Source organism: Lampetra planeri, chromosome 49 (genome assembly GCF_965212315.1).
Source record: "Lampetra planeri chromosome 49, kcLamPlan1.2.h2, whole genome shotgun sequence".
NCBI classification, from domain to species: Eukaryota; Metazoa; Chordata; class Hyperoartia; order Petromyzontiformes; family Petromyzontidae; genus Lampetra; species Lampetra planeri.
The window spans coordinates 6,517,168-6,531,570 of record NC_136155.1 but is presented as its reverse complement, the minus strand read 5'-3'; the positions used below and the strand labels follow the sequence as shown (position 1 = coordinate 6,531,570).

General features: G+C 47.7%; 1 protein-coding gene across 4 annotated transcripts in view; it reads right to left on the bottom strand.

The window, feature by feature from the left end:
- The window catches only part of LOC144733914 (regulator of G-protein signaling 8-like), a 163,853-nt gene that overhangs the window by 15,751 nt on the left and 133,699 nt on the right, over positions 1 to 14,403 (bottom strand). For all 4 annotated transcript variants that reach the window (XM_078615921.1, XM_078615922.1, XM_078615923.1 and 1 more), the window contains one exon: positions 1,848 to 1,918. In XM_078615921.1, coding sequence (XP_078472047.1) covers positions 1,848 to 1,918 — 71 coding nt within the window. The remainder of the gene's footprint in view (positions 1 to 1,847; positions 1,919 to 14,403) is intronic.

Below are 14,403 nucleotides of genomic sequence, written 5' to 3'. Positions count from 1 at the left end.
TCGTCATGTCGGCTTCATATTCTTTGTAGATTTTAAGTGCGACTGATCTTGCCAGAACTGTCTTGGAAACGAGATGTGACGCCTAAGGGTCTATCCGGATTAAATGAGGATTTATAAATAAATAATCAAATTACAAGGTTTCATAAACCATGGCTACTTTCTCAGTGATGCAGAGGGATAATACCTTGGTGGTGATTGCAGAACAACTGAAGTGAAACAACGAATGCTCTGCTCACTGTGAGTAAAAGTAAAACATTAAATGTAAAATAAAATTTCATATAATTATCATGCACGCCTGATCTCTGAAATAGTACATGCCACACACGAGATGCATAACGACGCACCGATTCATCGAACAATATCGACTTGTAGCTCACGATACATTTATAAATCGCGCGGGCACGCATCAATGTTTTTCAATTCATATCACAGCGCGTTGCATGCGGGGCTAACGTGATGGACAGCAGAGGGCAGTAAAGAAAAATCTATTATTGTACCGTACTTAAATCTTGACTTAAAGCTTTCGTGACCGCAGTAATTCATATTCTCTGGGTCTTTCGGTAAAGTCACGTAGATATTATTATTTTGCTATCTACGTGACTTTACCGAAAGACCCAAAGAATATGTACCGTACTTCTTTTGCACTCACACGTCTATGCCTATGCTCCCCACCTTCGCCAACCCGCACTGAACCGCGCGGTATAAAGTATGATTAAATAACTCCAACGACCCACGCAGCGACGGGTCGACCAAGGGGCTGTAAGTGCACGTGTCTTGTTGCGTGGAGCTCGCGGCGACTCGTAGCCGCCACATTCGCCACGTGTGAAACACAAACAACACGAAGCATAATTGAGCTCTACAACGCGTGTTTATATATATGTGTGTGTGTGCAAGCGTGCGTGTGTTTCTATACAACACGCACGCGAGGCATTCATTGCAAAGTTTTTTTGCCCGAGGGAATAAAGTCAGCTCATGAGTGAGGCAAGCAACACGTGTCAGAACTGTTCACGGGCAATGTGAGCGCTTAGTGTGAGACGTAAACTCCCCGACTGAAAACAGTGGTGAACGCTACGCAATGAAAACAACACTGTTGGACAAGCACAGTGCCTGTTAATTACCCAGAAATGCCTCTTGGGGTCTCAAGATTCCTATTTTCAGCACAGTCTTGCAATGGGGGATGTTTTTTTCTTCTTTTTCTTCTTCCAATGCAATTAAATTACTTTTGGGAACGTGGAAGGAAACCAGAGTAGGCACGCGTGTGTGAGCATAACACTCAGAAGCACAACGCAGATTCAATCCAGATATCCGATATATTGAGTTGTCTGTGGACTGAATCAATAAACTGTTATGAACTATTTATATTTTACCCGGTATAGCCCACTGAGCTCTATAGCTCTTCTTTCAGAAGCGACCTGGTCGCAAATGATAGCACAACGTGTTGGAAATGTCTCTCGGCCAAATACCGTTCGTCAATATTTCTCAATGTGGACGGAAAAACTGGAGGACTTGTGAAAAATCCACACGCAAGAGACACGCAAACTCAAAATATACAGCCGTCAGGGTCGGGATCGAGCTCACGAGCCTCCTGCATACCAGGCGAGACAAATAACATCTCAATCTTGACGACATCTCGCCGCTGACACCTCCTAGCTACCTCACAGCGCCCCAACACCTACAACACCTGGCAAGCCCCGGTTGGTCACCCATCCGAGCGCAAACGAGGTACCCCCCCCACCCACGCTGCCGCCCTTGCCCCCCACCCCCGCGCTTAGCTTCTGAGATCAGGTGAGTTTGGGTGATGTGGTCATAGAACAACAACACAAATCAGTGGGTGGGGGGCAACTTACAGGTTGGTGGACTTCTGTTTGTTCTTTGTGCCGCCGTCCGTCTCGCCGATGCCCATATCGGGCGGGGACACCTGTGAAGAGAGAGCAAGGAAATGACGAACGGGGAAAAAAATAAAACGAGAATCATCGCTGGCGGCCCACGCGGCAGGCAAGAGCGGGTCCGCTGCTTCGCTGTTGGGCGCAAGCGGCGCACGGAAAGAGCGCCCCTCTCAGCGTTCGGCGCCGTTCACGGGAAGCAATTCTCCACCTCGCGCCTGCCACTTGACACGAGGCGCCAACGCGTTGCACTCAAAGTGCCGCACTGGCACGGACGTAAAGGAAACACCCTCACCCGCACCCCGCCCCCATCCCCGTAAGAAAAGTTAACAAGTAGAAAGGTTTTTTTCTTCCAAATTTAAGCAGCTCCTAACATCTCCTGCACACCGTTTTCGGACAAGCCACGCAAACAGAATGCCCTTTGCAGGGGAGATGGGCAAAAAACAGTGTCATGGTTTTTTTTTTCTTTTCTCGGAGGCATTTGTGAAGGCAGACGCTGCCACGAACTAACGTCGCCGCTCCCAATGGTGATAATTCCGCGGCAGCTGGGAGGGGCACGTCCGCAGTAGAACGACACGTTTTTGAAAGGGCATCACAGACCCCTTTGCTGAACCTCGTAATAAGCGCCGCGCACTTAAAAAAAATATATACGGACCGGACTCGTTTCCTCCGCGTGTTGTAATTACCTGGGTCGTTTGAAATATCTGCCTTTGTTCTTCATAGACGCTGTCCGTATCCCTTCTCGGCATTCGCGCGCATCGTAAATCGGAAACTGCTCCCGAGGTGGCAGCTGCTACGATGCAACCGTCCCGCACGCATATGGGGCGCACGAGTCATTAGCCTGCGGGTGCGGATGAATGGGTTTTTGAACAAGACTTGTTTGTGTCTGCCCTCGCTGCAGTGGGTGGAGTTGGGAGTTACCCACCCGGCCAATTGGCCAGCCCCGAGCCACACGTTCCCATCTGGGGGCCCGATCCCACATTTGGTTCAACCATGGGCCACGACGGAAAAGCGACAGGATGCAAGAAAAGTGCGTGGCACGAGCAGAAGCGACTGCTAAACTCACAGTAGCCGTGGACACGCTGGGGAAAGGTAGGCAGAGTGTGAAATGCTTGCAACGCTCTCCTGTTCAACGGCCCCACCTCTTCACACAATAGAAGCGTCTAACCTTCCAAGGCAGGCATGTGCTTGACTTTGGAATGTGCCACTTTCAGCAAGTATGGGCGTTTTGGTGCTTTGCGAACATTCATCACCCACCCACACTTCCCGCTTGGATGCACCCACGCACAGTTAGCATTGCACTTTGTGATTGAGGTGGGACCCACCAGAGTTTAGGTTGTGATGGAAAAAGAGTATAGACAAGCATGAAGGTGCAGCCCTGGAAATGCTTGCTCACTCTGTCGTTGGCGGAAGGACCTCCACAGGAGGGAGCTTTAGACTTTTGACTTTTAAACAACTTTTATTGTCGCCAGCAGCAACAGCACTGGAGGTGATTCCGATATGAAATACACAGTCACCAGCAAACAAGTAATCGCTATAAATCCACGCGCTGTGGTGCTAAATGCAGCGCACACAACACGAAAGAAAAGTCACGTGGTGGTGGTGGTGGTAGTGGTCATCGCGCACGCAACGGTGACGAGCGAACGCTTAAGAAGGTGAACACGAGGGTGCCGTCCACGCTGGTACAGAGGGATTTTCCGGCTCCCCAGCGTTCGAAGAAGACGCGCACATCACCGACGTGTGTGTGGCATGCGTGCTCCAGCCGGAGCCGCGCCTTGAGCAGGCCCTTGAACACTGGAAGCACAGAGAGAGCCTCTCTAGAGGGTAGATTGGTCTACTCTTCCACGCTGGCCAGATGCGTTGGTAAACTAAACTAAAACAATTTTTATTTTAAGGCCCACTGAGCTATATAAAGCTCTTTTTTTCCGAAGCGACCTTGCCGCAAACGATATCTCAGAGTCGTGGCTTATCACGTAGAAATGTATAGCGGCCAAATACCCTGAACACGTGTTTCTAAATGTGGAGTGGAACTAAAGAAACGGAGGACCCAGAGAAAAATGGGTGCACCCATACAGTTGGCGATCGCCGGGTTTGCAGCACCCATTTACACTGCTGGGCGGACAGAGGCAAAGTTGGTTTGAGAAATTGGCCCATTGTTTCAAACTGCCGCTCCGGGGAGATGGAATCGAACCGGTGACCTCAAATTTGCAAGTCCAGCCCCGCTGACCATTACACCCGGCAAACATCCGTCCGAGACCGATTACGGATTTTTTTAAAAGTATCAGCGGCCGACTTGAGGGCCACGTTGTGACCAGAGCGCGGGAAATCTGATCTCGCCCCGAGCAAAGAGCAACGCTTTGTCCCCCGAAGGGCACGGCACACGAGCCTGGCGCCTCTCGTCGCGATTAGCGCTTTACATTTACGGCTACTACTACTAAATACAGCCGTGGCCTCTGTGATGTCACCACAGTGCATTTTGTACATGGGGGGGGGGGGGTGGGATTTAAAAAAACTGAAAAAGAAAACAGGTGTCGGCTTTACACTGTTTACACGGGAATTGAACGTGTAACATTTCGACAAATTCGTGATACGGACACGGACACCATTCTCTCGGAGGACACGCGACTACACCTGTGGCTGATACAAGAGACGTATTTGCTCAACTGCTGGTGTCCGTCTCCAAATATGATCTCTTCTTTCTCCTCTCAATCACAATAATGATTTACTTTTTTTTTATCCAGGAAAGTAGCAACAACTTCATTTCAGGAGGGTTCTGCATTAGTTTTTTTTTACATATCACGGTGTTTTTGCCCAATTAATGAGTGTCTGTTATACGTGTGGGAGGAAACCAGAGCACCCGGAGAAAACCCACGCATGCAAGGGGGCAACACTCTATCCCTGTACAGATGGAAACACATGGAGTTTAGTCCACTCGCTGTCCTGCCTTTTCCTGGCAAGCCAGGGTACGGCACCTCCTCGATACCCATGGGAATGGCGTTCACAGCATTTCTGTGATCCACAAACCCTTGCCTCCAGACTGTGGATTGCACGCAACGTGCATAGCCACCGCTGCCCGGCGAGAACGGCCGGTCTATTCTGCAGCGTTCCCTTGAATGGCAACGTTGTGCAAAGTTGTATTGACCTCTGATGAATGAAGGGGCTAAGTTGACAATGATCAGGATTTTTACTTTCTACATCGCATTTTTGAGTGGAGCATTCTAGCTGCAGGTTGCCTCTGAAAAAGAAGCTAATGGCTCAGTGGGCTTTATCTGGTGAAATAAAACTTGTTTTTGTGTGATTTGCTTACCTCCTATTGTGTTGTTGCATTGTTTGTTTGTTGTTGTAACTTTCTGACCCTCCACTGCTGGACATCTATGAAAAAGAGCTTTCTGGCTCATCGGATTCCTCCCCCAGTATCAATATGATTCTGAACGTGCTGCGATTCTATGCTTGCGCAAAGGCACTACAGTACGTCCAGGGGTTCACTGCCAGAGTCAGGGTTCTGCGAGCCACGAGAAGCATTTCCGGAGAGAGTTCGTGTAGTTTTGCTATTCCTCCCTTGCTGCAGATGAGAACTCGGTTTTAATCATGGGCATCTAAAACGTGGAGTTAAACCCAGGATCTCAGTTGTGCGAGCTCAATATCATGAATTCTAGATTTGAAGCTTTCGTGACTGCAAGGATTCATATTCTTAGGTTTTTTCGGTAAAGTCACGTAGGTAAAACATTAACATTAATAAAAATATACAAACACAGACATAATTTCAACCGTGATGATGGTTACAAACTGAGTAATCATTGGAAAGATGTGATTAACCATGCAAAAAAGATTTAACTACACTTATTTGACCAATCTTATTTGACAGACAACTATTACAGGTTTACCATGTTTAGTTGTTTCTCCTTTGCACACTATTGTTAGGTAGGCCACGTTGAGTCACAAACCGTACCTCTCCATAACAAAGGCTCACCCTCTTAAGCCTCACCTTACCACATGAATAAAAAGTGTGCTGCACTTGCCCCTTCCCCCCTCTCCAACCATTATATAAACGGGGTGGTAGCTCCTGCAATCTCTCATTTACTCAATATCATGACCCGCCCGGGTCACTGTTTAGGCACTCGCAAGCACTTTTATTTACTCAATCCTGACACGTAGGCCACTATGGAAATGTACATCGCCAGTGTGTTTGTCTAAGATGTAATTTTCTCATACATGTACATCTGAAGCTCTCTCTTGTCTCCCCCCTCCACCCCAGAAAAAGTTTAACTTAATTTGCCTGTCAAAATGGGTGGATCTGTTGTCAGAGGTCTGACTCAGTTCTAGAAGAAACGACAGTTGTGTAACATCACACAGCGCACCGCTCATAATTCATCTTGGGGCAAAAAAGTAATTAACTTTTGGTTTGCTGGCACGGGTTTATATTATTATTGAGCATAATGATCATGACTCCATGTGTACTTTACATTGTCTGGATTTATTCCCCTTAATTTTACTCAACTATTGTCAACTCCCAAGTAAAAAATAACAATGCTAAGAGCATTTAGAAATGTCCAATGAAAGATGTTATGACAGTTTATCTTAACATATCACAGGCCCAAGGTTTTACAGACAGTCATCTTAAATAACAAAGGCCCCTTGATTCTTCCAGTCAGAATGAGCTCTTGATCAACTCTGTACAACAACAAATACAGTGCTCGAGAAAGTTTCGTGGCCGAGAACTAAATGACAAGCAGAAAAATGAAGTTACTCACACAGTACATGTGAAAATAATGCTGCACGTATGCTGAACTTCTTTCGCACCGTACGTTGCCGACCGTGCTAATTCGGAGGCGCGTGATACCCTCTCCTACTCCTCATCACCGGTCCTAATTGTCGCTACGTTCACCTCGATCACACTGCCTTTCCAAGCCAGCCTTGCGCCAGTCCCAATGTCGATTCCTCGCCAGCGTTGGGGCGACCGGGACCCTTCCCCGGATGCTGACCGGGCTTCGGAGAAAAGAGGGCCCACGACATCAGGTGTGGCCCCGAGAGTGCCAACTGGGCCATGACGATCGCTCGACGTAATGCGCCGCGCCGAAACATTTCACGGTACAACCCTGACGGCATCCACGAGAGGCAGGGCTGACACGGGGAGGTGGGGGTTATTACTCAGCTGCGCTTCGTCACAAGGCCCCCTGGTTAACCGCGGCGCAGCAGCGTAAGTGGAATTGTTTATTGCGACATACCGTAATGCATCACTTGCATTATTGTTAAGTCATTAGTGCAGCCTGGCCTTAGCCTTCACATCCGGTTAAAGATGTTTCGGGCACATGCGTACGCGCACGCACGCACGCAAAACACACAGATATTCCACTGTATAGTCGTACAGACCGTTGAGGCACACACACGAAGATCCACCCGTATGGCTCCACACACTGATGCGGCAAGTGCCGTTCGTGAGCACTTATTGGGACTGGCCCTGCAACACGAGGCACGGTGTAGCCAGACTAATTCCCCGTCGCCTTTGTCTCCCCAGTGCGAGTGTTCACACATTTACACACCAGGTAATCATTTAAGGTTGGGCCGAATCCAAGAGACTCCCACCCCCAAGCACCAGCTCAGATATTCAGCACCACGCTACGACTCCAATACCAACACCCGCCATTCGCCACTAAGTGGCGGTGACGTCACCACGGCGCCTGTGCCAGGCCAGGTGCACTTTGAGGCTATCACGTGAAGTGTCGAAGGCTCGCTGACAGGGGGTCACGGGACAGACCCAGGTGCCATGGGTCGACTGACATGACCGGCAGATGCACCAGCAGCGCCCCCTACTGTGCCATCTACTGCAACTACTGCTCCCCACACAAAGACGCACACATGCTCAGCGAGGGCAGACTACTGGGGAAAGTGGAATTGGTGAGCACCTATTATGGTTGGCACAGCACATGAGGGCAGGGCCAGGGCAAGCTGTGTCCCCCCTGCCGCTGATGTTGACAAGTGTCAAACACCCCACCGCAGCCCCAAACGAACCTGGAGATGGCCCACGGCAAGGGGCAAGATACCTGCTGTCGCTGGTGGGCAAAAGCCGACACCTCTGACCAAAGTGGGCATGAGACGAGCATAAGTCGAGTGTATAAACCGCTGCCGGTCAACCCACAATACGAAACACACGCAATTAATATGTCTGAAGAATTGGAATACTGGGATAATAAATTTCACACCAATAATTTGCTGTAACCGTGCTCATTAAATTCAATGCAGAAAACAAACTAAAGTATTATCTCCGTAGTACGAGCCATATGCATAATTATAGAAGTAACTAGGGGTTGTTCGGGGGTGCCTGCGACACCCATCACAACCACTGACGGCCTTAAGCCAGGAAAGTCACGAAAAAAATTGCACACGAACGACGCATTCACGCAAGCACCCGGTGCTCCGTTTTTTGAAGTTTTAAAATTAAACATTTTTGAATTGTATTATGTAATGAATTAGATAATTGTATTTCTTCATTAAAAGCTTATGTAATTTTACATCTGGAAGACTTCATTGAAAACGACATTTCGTGTGAATTTTCTCTCGTCGTTAAGTAGATGGCCTTGCTGGGGGTTCGGTTCGATGCGGACTTTCACTCGTTTGGGATTGCGGGATCGAGATAAGGCGACACAGAACTGCTGGCCGTGCGAGAAGACCGCCGTCTGCAGATCGATTCCAACATAATCGAACGTCTGTCCCTGCGCCTTCGTCGTTCATGCAGGGGGCGCGTAGGTTTGCAGCGCCCCCTGCATGAAAACGACGGAAAGTGCAGCGCTCATCACAAATATAGTTGTGCGCTTATATAAGAGTATAAATATAAGTAATATCAATATCCTTCGAGGGGCTTTCATAGACATCTGGGACACAGCCTGGGAATACCAAAACGTTGTAGACTTGGGCTGCGAGGTGACCAGGAGATTGCAGAACCGCAATGAGTCAGACCTAACTGTCAGGAGCTTTAAGTGGTATCCCCTTGTCGTTTTTTTTCTGGGCACTCCGGTTTTCTCCCAAATGCCAGGCGCACATTGATGGATGTGGCAGAAGGATCGATCGCAGTCTCTTCTGAGACCTCTTCAAGTGTTTTTCTTTGCCCACACACTAGGGGTCATGATTTTCCGCACCCACCACAGGCACATATTTGCAGCATGACAGTAATACCGACATCTTTTTCCTTCTCAGAACTGGAATCTTGCCAAATGAAGTCAAATTTAACGATGAAGGGGTGTTTTCTCCAGTCTAAACTAAACCTTTTTTTTATTTTACCAGGTAAGGACTACTGAGCAAAATATAGCTCTTTTTCAGAAGCGACCAGGCCACACATTATACCCAAACGAAGTGGTTTACGATGTGGACATTTATAGCGCAAAATACTCTAAAACGCGCGTTTCTAAATGTGGAGAGAGAAAAAACAGAGGATCCAGAGAAAAATCTACATGACCACGGGGAGAACATGCAAACTGCAAATATACAGGCGTCGGAGTTGTGATCGAACCCACACACACCTGCATACCTGGCGAGGTGGTTAACATCTCGCCACCGTGGCGCCCCTATCAAACACGGAACACTGGGTTTGAACTCAATGTCCCATCCCAGTTGTGTGTGCTTCTTGTTTTTCCACTCACGTTGGCCACGAATTTGGGTTGCAGCTGAATTTTCTGGACCCATCTGGCATAGTGGGCTGGCCTGGATTCCCTACATCAGAGAGGACATAGACGTCTCGCCACCGCGGCGCACCAACTCACAACCCACTCGTGGACCCGGTTTTAATCAGTGGTGGCTGAACCAGATTCGAAACCAGGTGGTGGCAGTGCAGTTATCTGATCGCTGGGCTACCTGGCCACCTCTGCCATGGCTTTGTTTTGTACTCAAATGTCCTGGGCTTGAGTACAGGAGCTGGATGGGAGCCGGAATGCCCTCAGCTCGTATGCGGGGGCGACTGACAAGTGTGGGCTGGGCAACGTTGTATTTTTTTTTATTGGCTCTACATTTTAAGTGGCTCATAAAATAGAGCATCTCCTCTTTATTGGCTTGTCTGGAAAGAATGCACACATTTGGAGTTTGTTTCGAAGCATTTTATGGCATTACCATAGACTGCAAAGTGTTTCTCCTCCGGAAAGAAAAATAACTAAAAAGGCAATCATAAACTGTTTTGTTAGGTGTCCGGTCATGTTTGCAATTATGAAGGGAAACATGTAATGTGTTCCACTGCATAGCAACTCCACAAAATGTTCACCACATTGGTTATTGAGATGCGATGGAGTTTTTGGCGTGAGAAGAGAAAACATGGATCAAATCCAACGTTTGATTTGCTTTTATGATAAATAGCCTCCGTGACTAAACTATATATTTTTTAAGTCATGACCATATGAAAAACAATCGTTCGGAGGGACACAATAAAACCTGAGATGTTTCTATATTTTCATTTCTTGCACGCTTCTTTGAGCGAGAGGGTTGTGTTATTTGGGCGTGTGATTTTTGCCCATTCACTGGCGCACAAAAAGTAGCTTTCCATGGATGACATCCTGCAACATGCAAAAACCAAAATACCCGTGTGCAGCCATGAAATGTCACTGCACAATGCATGCAATAGCAGAATAACCAGAAACTTTGAGCAACTATTTTTAAAACTGCAGTTTTTCCGTTGACATTAGCATTTACTACCATTGCGTGAAGCACAATGGAAGTTCCTCATAGCATTTCTAAAAAAACCACAAAGCACAAAATGTCCCATCGTTGCTCTCTCAAAGCTATCTTTGTGAGCTGACATTTTAACAAAATGTGAGCCACGTCGCATACTTGTAAATGCCAGCAGGCGATGCGTTGCTAACGCAGGTTGTGGACGGTTGACGCTAATCTTCCATCTCATATGAAAATAATCGACGTGTAAATGTATTGCCGAAAAGAAATTCTCATATTTACTTACAACGCCTTCATACATGGCACTGGTACAGACACGTGCGGTGGTTGATGCTCGTGGGGGAAAATCAAACAAAGAAGCAGGCATCTTGTATTGTACTGCATGTACGTTGAACTTCTTTCGCACCGCACCTAGCCAACCGCGCTCATAGGAGGCGCCGATGGCGCGGTGACATGGCTCAGTGGCAGCGCGTTTGTCACTTGTTTAAGAGGTTCGCCGTTCGAAGCCGACAGGCCACCCTGGTTAACACTGCAGGCGCATTAGCCGTGCATGTGATGCAGGTCCCGTGACGTCATTCGCGAAGGAAAAGTCGGCCGTTGTGTGCTGGAGTCACGGTCCAATAATGTAAAAATTACCTGCAAATGACTTTGTTTGGATTACTTATAGCAACATCGCCACCCCCCCCCCCCCACCATCAAATTATTGCAGACTGTGTCCGTTGAAACAGGGCAGCGTCATGATAGCCATGCCGTGTCAAAATGGCACTAAAACCAAATGTGCTCAGTTATTACTACGACTATTATTATTATTAAGGCATTTACAAAAGCTTGCGGTTTATATGTCTGTGCCTTGCAGCCCACAGGCGATGGTCATTAAACAACACAAGCTCTGTACGAATGCTTGCACTGTCCTGGTCATGCATGATAACCCCCCCAAAAAATGTGCATTCGTGTCTTTGTTGAGAATGGAAAACGCCAATTAAATCTGCTGCTGAAACACATGGGTAAATCCATCCTCTTCTTACGCAATGCAACACAATTCCATTACGAAGCAGTGTTTTTCTATATATATGTATATGTACTGTAAAAGTTCAAGGTACAGTCCTTGCAGTGTCTTACTTATGCCGCCAATGACAGAAGGGACACCACTATTTTTGTAGTTGGTGCGCGTTTCCACACCGGCCAGGCGTGAAACGTCTTGCTCATGCCGGAGGGCACTCACTCGAGCAACTCTGGAAGATAATTCGGGCCGCTCTTCCATGCTGGTCGGATGTCTTTGAAGAAGAGGTGGGCGTACCCACACTCAACCTCACTGCACGCGTCCGGCCGATATACTCAATGCGGCACACCCATCTACATCGCTGGGTGGACGAGAGGTGGAAGGTTTTAACAAACTCCGTCCGTCGCTTCAACAGCCGCGCTCTGGAGATCGAATCGGCGACCGCTGGATTGCAAGTCCAGTGCTGACGACATTACGATGCAAAGGGGTGCGTCGAAATAAAATCTGGCATTCACCGTTGGAACAGCATGGGTAAAGCCGATCAACCAATTCCTAAGTACATTCAAATGCGTTGCTACACAAAGTTTGTTTATTACACGGAGGTCATTTACGAGCGATGTCCTGGGCAAAGCCTCAGGTACCGTCTTGTCACCACGGGCGAGTTGACAGGGAGGCAACCGTGGACCCAGGGGGTCGTCCTCACGTCACCACCTTTGGTTTTCCAGCTAAAAGTGGAATCGCCGTCGTCAATAGCAGTGGTGGCCTGATGATACCGGTGGGTAAACCAAAACACGTTTCAATAGATCCATAGAATTATGACGATAGGGGGTGGGGGGTCGAAGTGGTATAGCAGTTAGCATGCTGTGCTATGAACTTGGTGGCTTGAGTTCAATTCCCGGCCACGGCTACATCAGTAGTGACAGAAGTTCCAGCCGAATCCTGCCCACCTTCCTCACTTCACGAATCGGCGCTGACCAGCAGGAATGATGTATGATCAAAGAGCCCACGTGACTGATACAGCGCGGGGAAGCCGACATTCGGCATTATATTAACAAAGTGTTATGAATGATTAATTTATCATTATTAATATTATGACGGTGGGAAACGTGTCATTCAGCAATCCGTCAACAGGTCTTTCAAGTGAGCAATCTAAACTAAGTGCTTCAAAACATTTTTGTTTTACGCAATCTGCAGGCCAGGGGAGGTCCTCTTCAAATGCCAATGCATTTTGCAGTTTTTTTATTTTGATGTGTTGCACATTCCTGTGCTTTTTTTGGTTCTTGACTTATAAACGGAATGACAATCATCTTTCAATAACAACAACTCGAGGTTAAACACCCGGCCCGGGGTAGCGCAGTGGCAGAGGGCTCGCCGAACTATCGGAAGGTTGCAAATTCCAAGACTGGTGAGAGGGCAACTCAGATTATTGTCATCGTCATCATTATTCCGGGATTGACAACGTGCACGGTACCACTGTGTGAGATGTCAACAGTTTTTTTCTGTTCGCACGATTTCCAACGAAAGTTGGAATTGTGGATGCGCTAAGCCCTGTCCTTCTGGGTTTGTCTGGAGAGGGTGGTGGGGGGCTGGTCGGGGTTGTGCAATAACTCTCTTAAAGATGTTCCGACACAAGCAAACGTTTATAGATAAAAAGTTGCGTCGCTATTAGGGGCTTGTAAAGAAAAGTGGCCAAAAGCAGTGAAATGGTTTGCTCAAAACTCCCGTGACAAAAACCTGCACTAAGTAAGCCTTGCGAGCCCACGGCTACGATATCATCACCGAGTGACATCACAAGAGGGGTCATCACAAGAGGTCAACACACGTTACATAATCTCCGGACATCGCACGACCCACGACGTGATGCCGTTGGCGCGGCGTGGAACGCAGCCGAGTCACCGCTCATCGCAAGGACAAACGGAAAGCACCGCGGAATTCCATGCGTGGGCGCGTGCCATTTTTAAATCCTTTATATTAAGTTCGCTTGCTTGCTTAGGACCGTGCAAATCTTTCGGTCGTTTTTTAACCCACTTCCCGTGATCCAATCGAGCTGACATTTTGCACACAGACTCGTTGTGCATGACAATGAATTTTCGTGAAAAAAATTTCCAGAATTTTACACTGTTTAGGGAAAAAGAAATTCAATATTTATTTACCAATTGGTTAATGCTGGCACACAATCATCTGACCCATAGGTGGCAGCCATCTCAAGCCAGAGGACGAGAGGACTCTAGCCGCCCCGATGCCACGCATATAAAGGATTTATAGTGAAAAACTTTGTTTTTACGGGTTAATTTTTTCTCTCTTTGCTTCTCGTGACATTTCTACAACTGGCCCACTCACGGCTGCGGAGCACCGTCACCGGCAATGAGCAGGTCTGCCGCGGTGGTAGGCGCCGGGTGCTTCACGGCAAGCGTTGCCACGGATCTCGGAGAACAACTTTTCAACTCATTCAACAATTGCAGTGTTATTTTTTTTATATTTCTACAACCGTAGAAATGAGCCTATTAAGTCGCACTGAGGTGTTTGCAGGTTAGCGAGTCTTGTCATCGCCTGTTACCAAGCTCCTCGCCAAGTGTGGGGCCGTGGGAGAGAGGCTGTGGACGTGGGATCAGGTCTGACTTGACTATAAACGACCACGGATGTGTACATTTGATTCTGTTACTTCGGACAATTTGGCGGCGTTTTTTTTTTATCCTTTATATTAAGTTCGCTTGCTTGCTTAGGACCGTGCAAATCTTACGGTCGTTTTTAACCCACTTCCCGTGATCCAATCGAGCTGACATTTTGCACACAGACTCGTTGTGCGTGACAATTAATGTTCGTGAAATTTTTTTTCCAAAATTTTACACTTTTAGGACAAAAATATTATAT